The 19,625-nt window shown below is 41.3% G+C and overlaps 1 protein-coding gene across 3 annotated transcripts in view; it reads left to right on the top strand.

The window, feature by feature from the left end:
- CHRM2 (cholinergic receptor muscarinic 2) overlaps positions 1-14,249 on the top strand; it is a 106,131-nt gene extending 91,882 nt beyond the window's left edge. For 2 of the 3 annotated variants that reach the window (XM_069807571.1, XM_069807572.1), the window contains 2 exons: positions 4,788-6,223; positions 9,497-14,249. In XM_069807571.1, the coding sequence (XP_069663672.1) occupies positions 4,827-6,223; positions 9,497-9,518 (1,419 nt within the window). In that variant the 5' untranslated portion in view covers positions 4,788-4,826 and the 3' untranslated portion in view covers positions 9,519-14,249. Of the gene's footprint in view, positions 1-4,787 lie in introns of all 3 variants that reach the window. The other variant, XM_069807573.1, reaches the window with a different exon arrangement.
- Positions 14,250-19,625: the final 5,376 nt, after the last annotated feature.

Below are 19,625 nucleotides of genomic sequence, written 5' to 3'. Positions count from 1 at the left end.
AAATCTATAATGTCTCTTAAAGTCTGTAATAACTTCTGACTAACATGCCTAGTATATTTGTCACGGGCTTATGGGTTTTGTTTCTCTCTTTTTTTTTTTAATACTGTGGCTTTAAATGATGCCAGGAAGGAATTTAGAATCAAAACCAATGCAGTTCAGGATCAAAATCAGTTCAGGAAAAAAAGGAAAAAAATCTATTATTGCTACAGCAAAAATCGAATCCATTTTACATAGGTTTGGACTAGAGAGGAACTAGATGAAAGAGAAGATGTTAAAAAAGTATATTTTACTTTTGTTTGAGAGTTGAATGCTGGAAAGTGCTCAGACTAGCAATGCACATAGGTTCCTGGGTAATCCCATTTAAATCACAAATAAAACTTTCAGGTACAGATTGTTTGTTTCCTCTTTCATGTCTTGACCTTTATATGGTTTCAGAGGATTCAAAGAAACCATTAAATCCTTACCATATTTAACTTGGCAATACGCACAATACAGAGGAAGAATTTGTCTAACAAACTTTGACAGGCATGGCATATCAGCCATTTTTTTCAATATACACAACATTTCTGCAGTCTCTTTTGTGACAGATGTTGGAGATATAGTCTAAATTTAAAATTACAATGATTACTACAAGGCTCATCTGCACCAAAGGGATGGGATCCTGTCAGGGCAAGTGGAAAGCAGAGTCAGCAGGATGCGATACCTAAACACCTCCTGTCTGAGGCTCATGATCCTAAGGGTGACAGGCAGTCCTTGTCCCTTCTCCTTGCCCTCCTGTTTCTGCAGGCCTCCTCCTCAGGGTCTGCAATGGAATAGGATGAATACCTTCAATGTCATCATTTTGCTTCCTCACACTCTCTGCGGTTCCCTTTTACAATGAACCAGTTGACAGACTTCACCCATCAGACCTCTGTTTTGCTCTTCCAAGCGACTGCTAGGGAGGTAAATGAAGGAAAGCGAAGCAGACCACGGCTGCCAGCGTGCTCTGTGAAGGTTTACTCCAGCCTGTGCCAGCCCGGACTACGTTTCTCCTTGCAAGTGGTAAGGGGGGTCCAGGTCAACCCACCCGTGCCCTGCTTCTGTCTGACTACTACTCACTGCAAAAAGACCTGGCATCACACCAGGTGAAAAGTGCACATACCATGTAGCCCATTCTGCCCCAAACCCTTGTCTAGTCAAAGAAGGGAAGGGAATGATTTTCAGCACTATGAATTCTTTAGAGGGGAGAAACTACTGCACTGGAAATGTTTCCCAATGACAAATCAAATATCGCACAATGAATTATTTTATATGTGGATTTCTTGGCTTTGGATATTTTCCATGCAGTGATTATGATATTTGTGTTCCACAAAGTCATATAGATCTTAAAATATTTTTCAGAAAATGAACTTGGTTGGTTTCCAGGTCACAAGTGAAATTTCTTGCCTTTTCTGGGTATTCCCTGTTTAGCAAGAATGCACTTAGTATAGAAGGATAAATTATGGTAGCCCACAGGAGTCAGTGGCATATTGTGCAACTCACACCCATGGGCTTGCAGAGGAAAGCTCTGTTTGTTCAAGAATAAGATCTGGTACTTCTCATAACGGGATGTCATATTACCTTAAAATGCCTCTGCCCCGTAGGTCTGTCCGATGAACACCAGCTGTTCCCATAACAACTGCCTCTCCAGCAGGAGAGATGGGCTCCGTGGCATGACAAAACCAGTAGTCCACAGTTAGTCCTGTACCAAGACAGCAAGCGGCCACGATAAGAAACAGAAACCTCACTACCAGCCTGATTCAAACCCTACTGGGGCCAACAGGAAAGGGTCCAGCACATTCCCAGGGGTCTTGGGTTAGGAAGCGTGCATACTCCTGTCTCTGCTCATGTAATGGTACCTCTGTCAGCGCTGATGATACATGTTGGTTGAAATCAAATGTTTCACCAGCCCTATACCTTCTCGTCAACACACTTGGCAAAATATGGTTCACTTTACAATCATATTGATGCAAGCAAAGGGAAGATTTTACTGGATTAAGTGATAGCAGGTATGTTTCTCCATACCTAAGAAAGCCATAACAGTCGCTGTAATTTGCAGTCCAGACCTACCACCCTTCTCATGGCAGGAAAGTTTTGTGCAGAGAGAGATCACTGGGAAAGGGACTCCTCTGCTTTGCTTCCATTCAAAAGAACACAGTGAAACCCTCTTCCTAACAACTAAAATTAGCTTTTAGCTTTCATCCAGCTCCTTGCATCCCAGATAATAAAATCAGGGCAATTTATACTGAATTACCAATACTTCCACTGCAAGTGGGTAAAAAAATCAGCTGAAAAGACTTAGGAATAAAGTTAGCTGGGAGACAGTAATTCGGTTTCACAACAGTTTTCAAGGTTTTAAAATGATTTTTAGTTCTTCAGTGGAATGAAAACAAACCTCTGAACATTTTGTCTAAACGAAATTGTAGAGAAATACTTGTTTTCTTACCATAAAGCACAATTTTTTTCAGCTCTGATCCTCTCTCACTCTCTTCCCTTCTTGCTCCCCCTCTCACTCGCTGTCACCAGAGGTAGCTGCAGAGCCCTGGATCACAAACTCGTCAGCTGAATTTTTTTTTAAATCAATACATCTCTGTGAGTTATTCTGTCTTTTGATAAAAAATGCACTCTGTTAAGAATGTTCATAAACAGCTCTGCTTGGCAGAAGTTCTTAGCTCGTCCCAAAAAATTGGTATCTTACATATCTAACTGGATAGCCAGCTGCTCAGCTGTGAGGTTTTGGGTGAAAAGCACACAATTGCTGAAAAGACAGCCCTATATGTTAGAGATGTCTGGGCTATTCTCCTGTATATTTTTTGCACAGAGTATAAATTCTGTTATATTCCACTCAGCCTATTTTTACTGTAAAAAGCACATATTTAATTGAACATTCCTCACAGTTTTATTTTCTTGAACCTGATCCCAAGGATTTTAGGGATGTACCTGCGAATAGAGAGTAGGAAAAAAATGTCCGTCTAGCCTTATATTCCTCTATTTATTCATGTGTTCTCTTCAACAAGGAATTGGCAAACAAATCTTAGCTGTTTTTTAAAGCAAAGGCAAATGCATGAGCCCCACCTTCTGCCAGTTGTATTTCTTCAAGTATAAATTACAAGATTACAAAGTTGCCTCAGACAGAAAACCTTTACCCTGGTATAGCACTTTGACTTTTCCACAGAGACAGACTTGCTTATTTTTCTTAGAGGTTAGACGGGTTTTTGTTGTTGTGCTGACATTTTGTATCATCTTCTTCCTTTTGCATCTGAAAGAAAATATGCAGTGCTGAAATGACAGTGAAAATGCATTGCTCCGTTTAAGTGACACGGATTGTATATGTGTGTGCATCAGCAGGTTAGTTACAGGGGCCAGAGGAGGATTCCTTAATCCCTGATGTACAGAGGAGCCAAACATAACTGATCTTTTTGTCTTCCTTTGACTGCACCACCACTTTTAGAAACTCTGTCTTAAAAAAGTGATGCCTTATGGGTGGGGAAAAAAAGGAGAATATTCCAATTAGAAACAACCTAACTTCTCTGTCACATCTGGCCTTCATGCCTCAATAATCCCTTGAGCACAGCTCATAAATAATGAGCGCTCGGAGACTGGCTGTACAATTCCAGTGCATTCTATTGACTTCCAGGGGATGCACAAAAGGATAGGACATACCCTGAAGGCAAAAACATGTGCTGTTTTCTTGGTCTTCTATCAAATGTATATTGCTAGTAGTTTAATTACTATTTATTGAGTACTGCTGGTAGGCTATCCAGGGCACAAAAAGAATTGCTGTGTATAAACAGAACTGATTTTTATCTGTTTCTTTCTTTATCATTATCCTGCTATCCATTTCAGACCTTTTGTGGCAGCTTATGTGATACAGATTAAAAATACTGTGATTTGAAAAAAATGAGAAAAACACAAGCAAGCAAGCATCAAGAGATAACCTCATCACATTAAAAAAATCAACCAAACAACTGTTTTTCCAGGTACGAATAGTCAAAACGATGTAAAAAATAACTTTAATCTCACTGAAATGGAAAAAATAAAAATAAACATTGTACACATCTAACTAGATAGCCAGATGCTCAACTGAGGTGAGTTTACTAATTCTATTGACTTCAAGAGACCTACCCTTTTTCTGTTTATTGGCAGACCAATAACTTTAGTTTGATGCAGTGCCAAAATCTTTGCAAGTGTTGACAGAAAAGGTAACTGCAGTGTAAGAAAATGAGACGGAGACATGACACAAACTTGCTCCATACACCTCACAGAAGCATACCCAGGTGGAACATGAAGGAAAACCAGAAAGATAAGTCACCTTTGTGTGATCTGGCTCCTGGTAAATCACATCTTCACCTAGGGTTATAAGAATGGCATACCCTCAGGACTGGACTCTTTTATTTGGAATAGGGTTTGAAATGAGCAAAAAGTCAACTATTTTGTTGGTAGGAAAGAAATCAATACGCAGATCTGGTTCCAAAATTTTGAAGTTAATATTAGTCTTGTAACAGGACAAGGAGAAAAATGCATCTGAGAACTTAAAAATCTAGATCTGGATTCAAATGTTGTGCCTTTGCCACATATTTAGAGGTATCCTATCCGTATGCTATTCCTAAGGGGATATTACATGTTGTAAGGTGTTTTCATTAGCCAAAGCTGACTGGTCCTTCTGCACACATCTTCTACCTTTCCAAGTAGTTTTTCTGGGATCCATTTCCTAAAGGCAAAGGGACTAATTTCATGACGGTATCTGTTTTGTTTTCTTTCCTCTGCAGGCTTAAGTGATAACTGGGTATCTTGTTAGGAGAACAGAAATGAATAACTCAACATACATAAACTCCTCCACTGAAAATGTGATGGCTTTGGAGAGCCCCTATAAGACTGTTGAGGTGGTCTTCATTGTCCTGGTAGCAGGGTCTCTCAGTCTAGTCACCATAATTGGGAACATCCTGGTCATGGTGTCAATCAAAGTCAACAGGCACCTACAGACTGTCAACAACTATTTCCTCTTCAGCTTGGCCTGCGCTGACTTGATCATCGGCATCTTTTCAATGAACCTATACACCCTCTACACTGTGATAGGCTACTGGCCCTTAGGGCCTGTGGTGTGCGACCTCTGGCTGGCTCTAGACTATGTGGTCAGCAACGCCTCTGTAATGAACCTCCTCATTATCAGCTTCGACAGATACTTTTGTGTCACCAAGCCTCTGACGTATCCTGTAAAGCGGACCACTAAGATGGCAGGCATGATGATCGCAGCTGCGTGGGTGCTGTCCTTCATCCTGTGGGCCCCTGCAATTCTCTTCTGGCAGTTCATTGTGGGAGGAAGGACTGTCCCAGACGGGGATTGCTACATCCAGTTTTTTTCCAACGCTGCCGTCACTTTTGGCACTGCCATTGCAGCCTTCTATTTGCCTGTTATCATCATGACTGTCCTTTACTGGCAAATCTCTCGAGCCAGTAAGAGTCGGATAAAGAAAGGGAAAAAGGAAGCTGCCCAAAACCAAGATACAGTTTCCCCCAGCCTTGTCCAAGGTAAAATAGTGAAACCAAATAATAACAACATCCCAACCAGTGGGGATGGGTTGGAGCACAGCAAAATTCAGAATGGAAAAACAACCGGAGAGACTGTGACGGAGAACTGCGTTCAAGGGGAGGAGAAGGAGAGCTCCAACGACTCCACCTCTGTCAGCGTGGTTGCTTCCAACATGAAAGAGGACGAAGCTGCCAAAGATGCCAGCCAGGCTTCTGCCTCCCAAGACCATCTCAAAGTGGAGAACTCCAAGCTGACATGCATCAGGATAGTCACCAAGTCCCAAAAGGGTGACTGCTGTGCCCCTACCAACACTACTGTGGAGATTGTAGGCACCAACAGGGAGGAGAAGCAAAATAGTGTAGCCCGGAAAATTGTCAAGATGACAAAGCAGCCAGCCAAAAAGAAACCACCTCCTTCTAGAGAGAAAAAAGTGACAAGGACTATTTTGGCCATCCTCCTGGCCTTCATCATCACCTGGACCCCATACAACGTGATGGTGCTTATCAACAGCTTCTGCACATCCTGCATCCCTGGCACTGTATGGACCATAGGTTATTGGCTCTGTTATATCAACAGCACCATCAACCCTGCCTGTTATGCGCTCTGCAATGCTACTTTCAAGAAGACCTTTAAGCACCTTCTTATGTGTCATTACAAGAATATAGGAGCTACAAGGTAAAAATAATAACAATAATAACAATAATAATGGAAAGGGTGAAGAAGTTCTAAATTAAATTTAAAAAAAAAAACCAAACCCCAATGCCATAGCACTTTATGCTCTTCTATGGAATGTGCAATCCAGGATGTTAGTGGAAATACTGACATGAGGCATCAGCTCCACCCCTGAGAACTACACTTAAAAACATTTTTTTTAATTATTGAAAATAAATCTTGAGGACATGGGTATGTTTGAGGAATTATTCAAGTATGTGGACTGGAGGCACAGTTCCTTCCTTTCTGAGAGTATCCTGCGGAAGGGCTTTAGAGTCTACGATTTTTTGTGATTCTGTGTAAAATACTTGTTCTTCTTTTTTTTTTTCTTTTTTTTTTTCTGTGTCTGTTTAATATGTCTTCATCTAGGAAAAAAAAAAAAGGAAATTTTAACAATAGCTCTGTGGAAGAGGCATAGTTGTTTGGAAGATCCTTACATAATCCAAATGAATCATGGTAGAAGGTTTCTAAAGCTCAAAGTTGTCTAAAGTTTTTTTGTCACTGTCATGTAAGAACCTTGATGTTAGGTAAATCATGATGAAAGATATTTTATGTTGTTTATGACACTACCATTTCCAAAACTGCATCAGTTCTGAAAGTGTACTTATGCTCAACACGTAACCATTGCCTAAACTGTCTGTCATTCAAAGTCTGCTACTTGCCCCTTCTAGGGGCTTTTGTTCCATGATTCCTTCATCACATCAAGATTAAAGTGAAAAAAAGCAGTCTTTTCCAGATTGCTACATCCCAAGACTATTTCAGCATCCATGTAAACCAAAGCTTTTGAGACAATTTTGTTCACTTTATTTGTCGTATAACATCCACCCGTGGATTTGTCTTTTACCTCCATCAGCCTTTTCTTCCTTTTTGTACCTTACTTGTCCAGGGCACAAAGACTGAATATCAAAAGAAGTTGTAAATTCAAAGGTCTCATCCAGTCAGCCACCATGGTGGCCAAACAAAAGCCCTCAGCTGAACAATAGAAACAAGGTTATTACTAGGAAAATGGAAGTTACATCCTTCCAAAGTTGGATGTACAGTTGAAGAGGTATGCTGAAGCTCTGTGGAATGAATAGTTGATATTAGATAACTCTGCTCTTGACCAGTCAAAAGTCACACTCATTTATTATTTATTGAGGAAAAGAATAAGATGGACTGACGTGCCCACATGGATCAAGCTCTGCCTAAGTCCTTAGTGTGAAACCAAGGTCCTTCCTAGGTGTATCCTGGACAAGATGTTTACTTTGTGGAAAAGCTATTGGCTACATTGCCTTTTGTACCAGCTGGGAGCAATATTTTCACTGTAAGCCAAGGGAAAACACTAATAAAAAGGCAGAGAAGAAAACAGTGATTACACAAAACCAGATACTGAAATAGTCTGGCTGGGGGGCTGGCAGGGGTAAAGTTCAAATATTATCTGCTACTCCACACCAGCTCAAATTCAGATTCTTTCTGCCTGGCAAAGAATTTACTATTTCAATATTTGATATTTATTGTAGCACAAATGAGCACTGTGTGGATAGAAAAAAGTGTATCAGATTACTAAAAACAGCAATTGTCTGTAAGTTATGCATATTCTAGTTACCTCCTTCTTAGTAACTCTAACTTCCAGGCACTAGTGAAGGTACACGTGCAGATTTTGTTATCCAAAAAAGTAGTTTGCTGCATAGACAGTGTCCTGACAGACTGTCTTTTGGAGTGAAAGCCACCTACCAAATAGGACACCAAATCATTCTGTTATTTCATGCTACCACATTAGAGTCTTCCAAAATGCACTTCAAAATAGCAGCCTTCAAGATTACGGGGAAATTAATCTTGCAGACTTAAGTTTTACGTTTGACAAGCTCATTAGAACACAGTGTCAAAGCACTTTGGCAATATGACAATTTTCATGTTTCGAAGTACAAGTTCCTAGCAGAAAGTGAAAATGAGGAGGATTAAACTGCAGTAAATTAAGGCCACATTAAACTCAGGATTAATGTGTCTTAATATGCATTCATTGATTTTATACTGCTAGTGATTTCATCCTAATATATCTAAGTGTCTCCATGCAGCCAAGGATCTAATTTTGCAACCCTCACTCACCTTCAATCATATTTACTATCACTATTTTCATCTTCCTGCTTGTAAGGAAGAATTACTCAATGATAAGGCTTGCAAAAGTGAGTGCTGCTTGTCTTTCAAAACTACGTTCACTAAGCTTATCTTGACAGGTCAAGAGAAAGACTTACATGATCATTTCTAGGTCATTCATTCTCTTATAGTATTAAAAAATCCATATAAAAACCAAAGATAAAGTGAAATCTGTTCATTTTCTAAATCTTACTTCTTTAGAAAAGTTTCATAAAAGAAACACACCTGCTTCTTTCTTTCAGCAAGTTCTGTGGGTATCAATAGTGCAGGTACTCAAATTGGGAAATAATGGTTTGTGTATTCTTATTTGATCTTTTCCCGGAGTTTTGCAGGTGTGCAAATCCTTTATTCTGACCTTTGAAGCTGTCACTTGTTCATAAATTATGAATCCGTCTAACAGTTAAGGACACTTCTACAGGTTAAGAAGTGCAAGATATAGATTATAATTATACTTTTCATTGTGTGATGTGATGACACTCAAAATACCATGCAGAAAAAAAATATTTTGGTGGCAGCATTCATGAAACGAATAAAAAAGAAAAACCTTCAGTTTGAAGCTTTCTAGCACTTTTCCCTAACACCACCCCCCGCTCTGATCCTAAAGGACAGGATATTTTGGGTTGTGTTATAGTATTTTAAAATGCTTGCAGGACACATACTCCTGTATGTTTCCACCTTGTACAGTTCAATGAAAAAATATTTCAATGGTACATCCACATTCATAGCCAATTAAACAACGTAAAAAATAGATGACATAATGTACCTATGCAGGTACACACACAGGCATGCAAACACCCCAACATGGTTTATATACATGGAAAATTATCATCTAACATTCAAGATATTGCATGGGATTGTGTCTACGTTGCGCTCGGTGGGAGGTGCAGAGGCAACACTTACTCATGACACTGTCTATGCCCTCCCGAAGGCAGAGAGGAGGCAGAGCCTGCCCTGAGATACTGGGAACCTCTCGGGACTTCAGCTGGTTGTGGCTCAGTAAGACAAAAAGCAGGATAATCTTTCAGAGCCGCAAAATGATTTGTTCCTTTGAACATCTTTTGAGCTCTCATGTCTTTCCTTTGTGTCCCAAACCACGTTCACCAGGTTTCACTTCCCTTCTGAGTGATAGTTCTGCGAGATGTAGATGTCGGTCTTGAAGAGCAGCGTTCCCTGGGTACCTCCTCCGGCTTCCCCGGCTGCCATCTGCGCCCCGTCGCCCTCAAGGCCCCAGGTGGCCCTGCTGCTGATGCTGCCACATCTTCACCTTGGGCTTGCCCAGAGGATCCCAGTGGCACGTCCACACCATGTGCTGCGCTGGCCACTTTTCATTTCACATGGAAATTGAGCAAACTGTGCAGGTGACTCATGAGAAAAAACCAAAACCAAACAAACAACAACCAACAAAAAACTGCAGCTAGCACTTCTTGCCCTCTCCTTTTCTTCCTCAATTATTTCCAGAAACAGCCTAAAACTGAAAAGGCCCAACCAACCCTTGACAGTAACCCTGCCACAGCAGGATCTGTCACGGCAGCCCATGGGGAGCGACTTGTTCTGCCACAGGCTCGCCCTACCTTTACTCTCCAGGGAGAGAACAACAGCCTGAAGATATGTCAACCCAACTGGCACGTTTTCTGAGTATTAAAGACATCTGTGGTGAAAGAAAGAAAGAAAGAAAGAAAGGAAGAAAGGAAGAAGAAAGCTGAAGTAATGTTGAGAAATCTGTTTTCCAGTGAGGACAAAACCTAAAAACAATTTCTGTCAGCCTTCCTTCGATTTGGGATTTTCATTTGATTTACTAGGAATCATGAGGATCCATTCAGAAATAGCAAAGTGCTTGAACATTGCCTGATGAAAAATAGTCCAAAGGCAACAAACACACCCATATAGGTCAGATTGCTTTTTCTTTCTTTCTTTCTTTCTTCTTTCTTTCTTTCTGTCTGTCTTTCTTTTTTTGCCTCAGAAATGCTCATGGGGACAGGAGTGCTCAAATGGACCCCAGGGATCAGTTGTTTGGAATCCACAAAGCATGAAGGGGACAAAAGCAAGTGCTAAATCTATCAGCCCTCTGTTTTATATTTTTCTGGTGGAGGAAAACATATTGACAAGAGGAGGCGTCTTTAGTGAGTGTGGCTGTGGTGAGAACAGCCCACACACCAGTGAGGAAACCTTTGGGGTGGCCCAGCTGCTCCTGGCCATCCCAGCCGGGCCAGGTGCAGGAGGGGATGGGCATTTTTTTCTTTGTTTCATCTCCTGATGGATTTGAATGTGTCCATGTGTCTGCTTTGCAGGAGGTCTTGCTTATAAGCTCACTGTCCCCTTCCCCAGTTTTGACTGATTTTGATCCCTGTTCTTCATTCCTGTGGATGCAACGGCTGCCCCAGTGCTTCCTGGGGCCACAGCTCCTGGTTTCTGCTGTGGTGCTGAGGTGGCACACTTTGAATTTTTCACCTCAGCTGGCAGCACCTCTCCTTGCCACTTCTGTTGTTACCCAAAACTGATCCTGGTACTGGCCTTGCAGGACCAAATAGGTAAAGCATCCTACAGCCATCCCGCTGCAAAGCTGGCGTGACGCAACTGGGGCGGGGGGGCAGGAAGAGTGCTGCTAATATTTGTTTTCCCTCCCTCCCCTTACAATACTTCCTAAGAGTCTTTATTTCTTTCAGAAATCAGGGTGTTTCTTGTGAGAAGCTAAAATCTTAGGGAAGAAACTGCAGGAAAAAAAACTCTGGTCCTGTGGGTGCAGGGTGTTTGCTAACAGGTAGTGGGCTTGGAGTCTAATAGCCTTTGATATTTTTAAAGATCTCATCCTAGATGGCTCTGTACGCCCAGCTGACAGCAGTGCAAGTGGTAGAAATTGAGAAGCTAAAAAGAAGTAAGCTTTTTTTCACCCCTGGGTCTACAAATGTTTTATAGAATATGTCTAGAGATACTTGGGTTGTGTTTTCTATACAGTAGCACTTTTATTGTTCTTGTATATCATGAAAAGCTCTAGACTTTTAAGAAACTTTTTTTTTTTTTTTTTCAATTTAGAGAAAATCTTTCCCTGAAGGAAGCTGAGAGATGGTCCTTAATTTGCTGTGGCTTCTTTTCCCGTTTCTCTGCCTGTCCTTCCTCTTTTTTCACAGTCCTGAAAAAAAAAACCTTTCCTCCTTCCTCACTTTAACAAGTATGTTGCTTGTGTTTGAGCTACAGGTGTGCAGTTTCTCTTGCCTTTTAGGCACTGTGAATGCTGGTATTCAAACTCATTAACTCCACCAAAATACTGCCTTCTCTAGCACGCAAATCCCCTTCCACTGCAGCCCAAACTACTGTATGGAGCGAGAAGTTCAATAAATCCTGTCTGCATGGGTTTTAAATTGGAAGTAAAAAAAACCCTTGCTGAAACAAAGCCAAATCAATTTTCTTCCCCAGTTTTGTCATCTCCATATTAGAAACAACAGTGGATAATGGCAAAGAGTGAATGTTCTTGTAATGGAATATCGTGCAGCAATATGCATGGATTAATTTTATGCCCTTGTCGTGGTTTAACCCCAGCCAGCAACTAAGCCCCACACAGCCCCTTGCTCACTCCCCCCCACCCAATGGGAGCTGGGAGAGAATTGGGAAAAAAAGCAAAAGTCACGGGTTGAGATAAAGACAGTTTAATAGGACAGAAAGGAAGAAAATTATAATGATAATAATAATAATAAAATAACAATAATAAAAAGATTGGAATATACAAAACAAGTGATGCACAATGCAATTGCTCACCACTCACCAACTGATGCCGTTAGTTCCCCAGCAGCGATCTCCCCAGGCCAGCTTTCCTCAGTTTATATACTGGGCATGACGTCACATGGTGTGGAATAGCCCTTTGGCCAGTCGGGGTCAGCTGTCCTGGCTGTGTCCCCTCCCAACTCCTTGTGCCCCTCCAGCCTTCTTGCTGGCTGGGCATGAGAAGCTGAAAAATCCTTGACTTAGTCTAAACATTACTTAGCAACAACTGAAAACATCAGTGTGTTATCAACATTCTTCTCATACTGAAGCCAAAACATAACACTATACCAGCTACTAGAAAGAAAATTAATTCTATCCCAGCTGAAACCAGGGCAGCCCTGTGCAATGGTAAGGCAGCCCTCCCTTCCCTTGAATCCCCTTTTATTCCTGTGCTTACTAGCAGGGTATTCACTGAGAAACCAAGCCTAAGAATGTAATTATAGCAAGGCTCAGTTGGACATGAATCCTTTACCACAACCAATGCAATTATTATTTCTCCTGTATTTTACTTCCCTCCTTTTGCTATAGCATCTTTTGCTACATTGTGGAACTAGTGGGTTACGCGAGTGCATCAGTCCTCCCAGGCCTCATATTTCAGGATACTGGGTAGACTTGTTATACACATTTCATTCCAGTATTAACCAAATAAAGGGAAACAAATTCTGGAGTCTTTTCACCTTCCAAAGCTCTGCATAACCTGAAAAGTGCCATTAGGTAACTACTCTTTTTCATCTTTTTATAGTGAATTTCTATTTTCTTTTTTTTTTCTTTTTTGACCATACTTGCCAAGAAGCACACAGAAACTGTTTTCTTTGAGATGCCTCAAAGTGCTCGGACTCTGGGAGAAGCAGCTGTGGGTGGTACATGAGACAGTATGATCACTGATCTCGGTGGCTTTTGGAAGGAAGGATTTCACCGGGTGTTTAAACATTTGGACCGGCTCCCCTGAAAGCACTGAAGAAAGCACAGGGGAACAAGCTTGGCGTGCCCTAACTTGCAAAGGGACAGACAGGTCACGGTTGGATCGCTTTTCTGCTCCCCCCAGTTCACGTAGGCTGTGGGGAGGGGGGCGGATTTCTGCCCCCAATGGAGGCTCTGTCTCTACACCTCTACCCCAAAGACAGCCCTTCTCCGAAGCACATCGTGGTAGTAGTGGTAGTAATAATAATAAAAACACTGGTGAGAGTGCCATGGTTGCCAATAAAAAGACCTTCTTACATCTTATCCCTTAATTCTGGTGCCACTTTGCAGAGGTTGTTGGTAACTTAGAGACTAGCAGTTTGTAAATACCTTTAGATAGTGTGTTTTAACATGACCAACACCATATCTTGACTGTGTAAAAAAATAAAACATTATGTGTAATACTATCCAGATAAGGTTATAATGTAAATATGTCTACAATGAATGTCCAATTACTCTTCAAGCTATATGTATGAGGAAGAACCTCACCTCTTCTTGAGACTTTTTTTAACTTAAGGTTATGGAAAACCTGTTATCCATTTATATAAAAAAAACCAACTGCATTCTTTTCTTCAAAAGAAAATTCTACCACAAGAGGGAAAGGAATGCATTACATGTATGTGATATCCAAAATCGTATGGTCAAACTGGGAACTGAGGATCTCACAAGTTGGGGACTGGTCTATTTCTTGATGCCGTACATTTGATCTCATATAAATAAGATAAGCACAAGTTTATGGTTGGCTGTGTAAAGCTGACCCACTTGATTATATATACATTATAGATATATATTTATATATGCTGTATAGATATATACATATTATACACAACATTCATACAGTGAAAGCAAGTGAAAGTCATATTAACAGGGAATTTGGATGCAATGTTGTGCTCCATTTGGAAGAAAAACATCTGTGTTATTCAGCAACATTCAAACATATTATGCAGGATGAAAGAAAAAGGTGTTTCACCAAAATAACTCGTGAAGGACTGAGATGATGAGGGTTTAAAATATCTTGAAGACACAACTAAAATTACATGCAATATATGTGTATGTACTTCTGCTGAGTTGTATTCCTAGTTAAAACATTGCATTAAACAGCAAATTATAACAATAATAAAAATGTTTTTGTATGTGGTAACTCTGTTTATTTTTCTCTTTTTACTAGCAAACTACCCTGTGAAATGTGAAACTGGGATAATAAATGGAGAAAAATAGTTTCCCTACAGTAGCCACGGGCCTGTGAGACTGACTGTAGTAATTAAGAGAAAAATTCTACCTTTCTTTTCCCTGGCCTTTTTGGCAAGTGTGAAGTTCAAGAGAGGTCTGGAGTACCACTTTACTCATCCTTATCTTGTCCACATCTCTGTTCCTCCCTCAGTTCACCTCCTCCAGTGACTCTGCTTCAGAAGATATTGCCTTTAACTGCAAGGTCCCTTCAGCAATCTGATGAGGGCCTCCAGTAAGACATTCCTCCATATATTTCTGTCATCCAAATGTTAAAAGGGAACAGGTAAGTGTCGTGGTTTAACCCCAGCCAGGAGCTAAGCCCCAAGCAGCTGCTCACTCACTCCCCCACGGTGGGATGGGGGAGAGAATCAGAAGGGTAGAAGTGAGATAACTCATGGGCTGAGATAAAAGCAGTTTAATAGGTAAAGCAAAAGCCGTGTGAACAAGCAAAGCAAAACCAGGAATTCATTCCCCACTTCCCATGGGCAGGCAGGTGTTCAGCCATCTCCAGGACAGCCGGGCTCCATCACACCTAACGGGGACTTGGGAAGACAAACGCCATTGCTCCAAACATCCCCCCCTTCCTTCTTCTTCCCCAGCTTTCTATGCTGAGCATGACGTCCTATGGTCTGGGATATCCCTCGGGTCAGTTGGGGTCAGCTGTCCCGGCTGTGTCCCCTCCCAACTCCTTGTGCCCCCCCAGCCTCCTCACTGGTGGGGTGGGGTGAGGAGCAGAAAAGCCCTTGGCTCTGGGTGAGCACTGCTCAGCAGGAACGAAAATATCCCTGAATGACCAACACTGTTTCCAGCACAAATCCAAAACACAGCCCCATACTAGCTACTATGAAGAAAATTAACTCTATCCCAGCCCAAACCAGCACAGTAAGACTCTTTTGTAGCCATCCTGTTATACCAAAGTAGAAGAAATTTTTAGGTAATTATGGGGGGAGATGGCACCACTAACAACCAAATGTATTTTGAGCTCCCTTTGCCTTACGCATGCAAATGTAGATTCATGGGATACCGAGAAAGCATCTGAGAGGAGGAATAAAGAACATAGGTTGCATATCTTCAGTTCCTCAGAGTCTCAGGATACTGTCTTATTCCCACTTCAGGAGCAGACAGGGCTCAGATGCAGCAGAGGAAGCCAGTGGTAGTGACTGGGGACCATCCCTGCCCAGGTAAATCTGTTTTTTGGTGCATAGTCAGGCTAGCAATTTGTGCAGTGGTTGAAGAGTGGGTCTTTTGGGCATAGTGGGTGCGTAAGTTCTGTCAAGATCAGGATGCTTCACCCCAGCCATTCCAGAGTGGAAAGAAGTAATTTTAATAAGGTGGTCTTTATTGACTTCTTTCTAAATTTTTCCTTTGTTAATATTTGAGGATTTTCACTGTTTCCACTTTTCAGGACTTTACACCTACCTTTATCCTCTCTGTCTAAGATTTCCCACCACTACCATTTGCTCTGCTGTTTCTTCAGTCCAAGCTCACCTTCAGCCATTTTACCACGTTCCTGTCCATAAGCTTTCTACAATGAAAGCCATAAAAGTCATCTGCCTTTTTCTCAAAACAATCAGATAAATTTATTTGTTTTAATATATTCCTTTGTTTGCCCTGTATTTAAGTCCCTTGCACTCTGCAAAGCATATACTCTACTGACAGGTTGTAAGGTGGGAAAATACAATCACATCTCTTTTACAGGTAGATCCTGACGGTCAAAAAAAACAGTTGCCAAGATCACAATAGAGACACAAATAAGTACCTGAACTCTGTTCTCCCAAGCCACAGTCTACTTATTTCTGATTTCTTTCTTCCCTTCAAAGAACAGATTACTGCTTTCAGGCCCTGGTATGCTAACCATCACATCATAGACCATATGCATAACTCAAATTGTTGGTATACCACTACAGTCCAAATGATTCTCTCACACATGCTATACCACCCTATAATTGCCAACATATGGTTTCACAGGGGCCTCAAGATGCCGATGGTGAGAGTTTTAACAGATGAAAGAGGTTTCTGCAAATATGAGGGTTAACTTCCAAATGGGTGGAGATGCCAATCCTATTTGAAACACAGCATGGCAGGCCAAGACTTAATCCCGTGCTCTATGTGCTTCGGAAAGCAGAGTCCCAAAACCCCCTTTTTCCAGCATGCACGGTTTTTTTATTTGTACATGTATTTAAGTTCACTTAACATTATAGAAAGCTTACAGCTAAGGGTACCTGTAAATTCAGAGCACTGAAGCTAAACTTTTGTTTGTCTTCCCAGAGGAGGTTTAGGCACATTTCCCCGACCACACACATATTTTGAAAAATTTGTCACCAGAGTTGATGGCACACAGGGAAAAAGGGACATGGCTGGTGCCAAACTACTCATGTCCCTGCCTAAGCCATTCACTCGGACTCACAGTTTCACCACTGGGCTGGGAACAAGGTTACCTTTTTCTTTAAAAGAGCAGAATCACACTCAAGCACAATAAAAATTGCCACCTCAACCTCCACGTACAGCCAGTAATATTTACATTTAATGTAATATCTAATAATATTCTTCCTCTCCCCTCTGGAGAGACATTTTTAGACAATGTCTCCCAGACCAGAAGTGTCTTTATCAAGTGCTTCCCTCTGAGGGCTTTTATTAGCAGAAAAAAAATTGTAGAGTGTAACTACCTACTTCTCCCTGAGTTCTGGAAACACCCTGAGAAAATCAATACAGAGAAATGCTGCTATTTTGTAAATCCATTAACTCTGTTTCTGGCCTTTTGCCAACCATTGTATGCACCGTCTAGACATGGGAACCTACTTGGCAGTGCTAGGAAATTGACTTTGCCGCCTTCTTCTCAATGGAGCTTGCCAACTTCATTTCTACCAACACACAGAACCAGGGAGAATAATAAAACCGGCAAGAATGATCTCAAAGAAATGGAGAGACAAAAGATGCCTTTCCTTCTGCCCTCAATCACTGCTCCATCTTCCCCCCCTGCCTTGCTTCTTCCTCCCTCTCCCTGACCCTTTCTTCCTCTCCTGTCTCTGAAGTGTCTCAGCTAGCTCTCCAGGTTTCCCTCTCTCGTTAACAGCTCGCTAAAGGTGCTGAATAAATCACTGTGAAAGCAAAGCCTTTGGCTTAAAAATGTGAAGCAATGTAGGAGGGAAGGAGGCAAGGAGGAATGCCTCAAAAAGCTCTTGAGTTAATTCATTTAAGTTTAGAGTCCAAAGGCTTTCCTTGGCTCCCACCATAATTGCTACTATGATTTTGCGTGCAGTTGAAGAACGCGCGGGAGCAGGGCTGAGCAGGGGTGATTGGATCCATATGGCACAGGAGCAACATTCTTAAACAGAAGCGTTACTGGTGGCAGCTGCACCAAATCACTTTCTGGGAGTATGGGCACAATGGATCTGTGGCATCATAAAATTGTTCCTGCTAAAACTCCAGCCTAAAAAAGAATAGGGAGCAAAAATAGGGAGCAGCCTAAAAAAGAATAGGGAGCAGTTAAATCCCTCCAGCACAGAAGATACAGCTCAGCTCCCCTTACAGCTGGGAAGACTAAGAAGGGCCAGTAGCCCAAAGGAGCAAGAACTTCCCTCTGTAAAAGTCCCATTCTTTGGCACAAATTAAGATATTCCTGAGTCATCTGGCTAGGTTGTCATTTTGGGTAACAAGGGTTAAGCTACTGCCAATGATTACATGTGTTACAACAGGAGGGTTAGGCTTCAACTTTCCTGCCAGCAGCCAACATATAAGCATGAGAGCAGAATTCAGTGTATACAGGCTTAGTTATTAAAATAGTGGATGTTCTATAGAAAATATGAATAAGACATTTCAAATATGGACATCAAATCCCAGATTTTGTTATGCTGTCTTCCTAAAATGACAAATAAAGAAACCAAAGTTTTCAATGGTTTTAATTGGTATATTTTCCATTACACATATGGAAAAAAACCCATAACTTTTTACAAGGGACAGGGAATGTCTTCTGTTTGGTAGCCTTCACATCATGCTGGGAAGACATGAGCTAGATGATTACAAAATAATGGAGTTGGTTGAGAACTTTCCAGTGAAACTTTTTTCCACTATAAAATCCTGATTTGTTAATTTTTTTTTTTTATTTTTTTTTTCTGGGAAGGGGTCAATTTCAATGGATTGCCTGGTTTTGCAATGTTCTAGGAAAAAATCCAACTTGTCTTAAGAGACTATCATAACACCTTTTTTAAAAAGTTCATTTTTTTGTTCAAATACCTTTCATTCAGAAAGCTTAAATACCAAAAAAATCAATATGAAAAATGACAAGGCTTTTTCAAATATGTACATTAGTTTATCTAGTCTTACCTGGGTGGAAGGAAAGAGGGCATAAAACTCTGAAGAGATGGACTGTCTGCCAAGATTTTGGAGGGGAACAGGAAAAATTCTCTCTCATAACTGCTCATTACCAGTTTCATTTGTGCAGTGGACACAAGAGCCTTGATCTGCCATCACTGGGTGTACAACAGTGCCTGTACACAGCAGTCTTGGAGCCATTTACTAGCAAAAATACCTCTCAGGCATGTGCTTGCAACAGATCTGTCTCCACATTGATCTAAAGTCCTTTCCAAACCTTGTTTTCCCACATTGCTAGCTTGTCTGAGGGGATGTTTTGGGTGGCCAAGAACAGGGTGTCAGGGAGGGTTACACATCAGGGCAGTGTACTGAAATCTGTCCTGCTTAGGCAACCCCTGGAGAAACTGCATATAACAGAGCTACAAATAGATATTGGTGACAAAGCCAACTGAGTGCTGCTGCACAAACACCACATTGTAAATTTGCACGGGGCAGGGAAAGGCTGTATGACTTAGGCACAGCCTTGAAGAGGGGGCATCGAAGAGGTGCACCATATAAAGCAAGCATAAGCAGATTTCCACAGCACTTCACAGAGAACAGAAATGATCATGGGTTTTGTTATGGGCATCCTTGTGCCATACTCCAATACAGACAATCAGCACTACTATGTTTTTATGAAAACTTATGTAAGTGCTACTCTAATACTTTGGACTCTGCAAATGGGAACTATTTATAAAAGGGAGGAATACATATTTTAAAAGATAAATGCTAAAATATGTGTTAATCCTTGGGCATTCACAGTTCAGAGTGGAAAGTGTTGAAAAGTGAAAGTCAGTTTTTTGCAAACACCGTTATGAAGCCACAGCAAGAAATGAAGATGAGGCACATCATGCTTCAACTGTCAAAAGTAGGGCACCCTCCTAGGGCAATGTAGAAACATAATTTTCTCTGGAACAGGATCCTTATTTAAACGGGT

The sequence above is a fragment of the Haliaeetus albicilla genome, chromosome 19, assembly GCF_947461875.1.
Source record: "Haliaeetus albicilla chromosome 19, bHalAlb1.1, whole genome shotgun sequence".
NCBI lineage: Eukaryota > Metazoa > Chordata > Aves > Accipitriformes > Accipitridae > Haliaeetus > Haliaeetus albicilla.
This window is presented reverse-complemented; position numbering and strand designations above follow the sequence as displayed.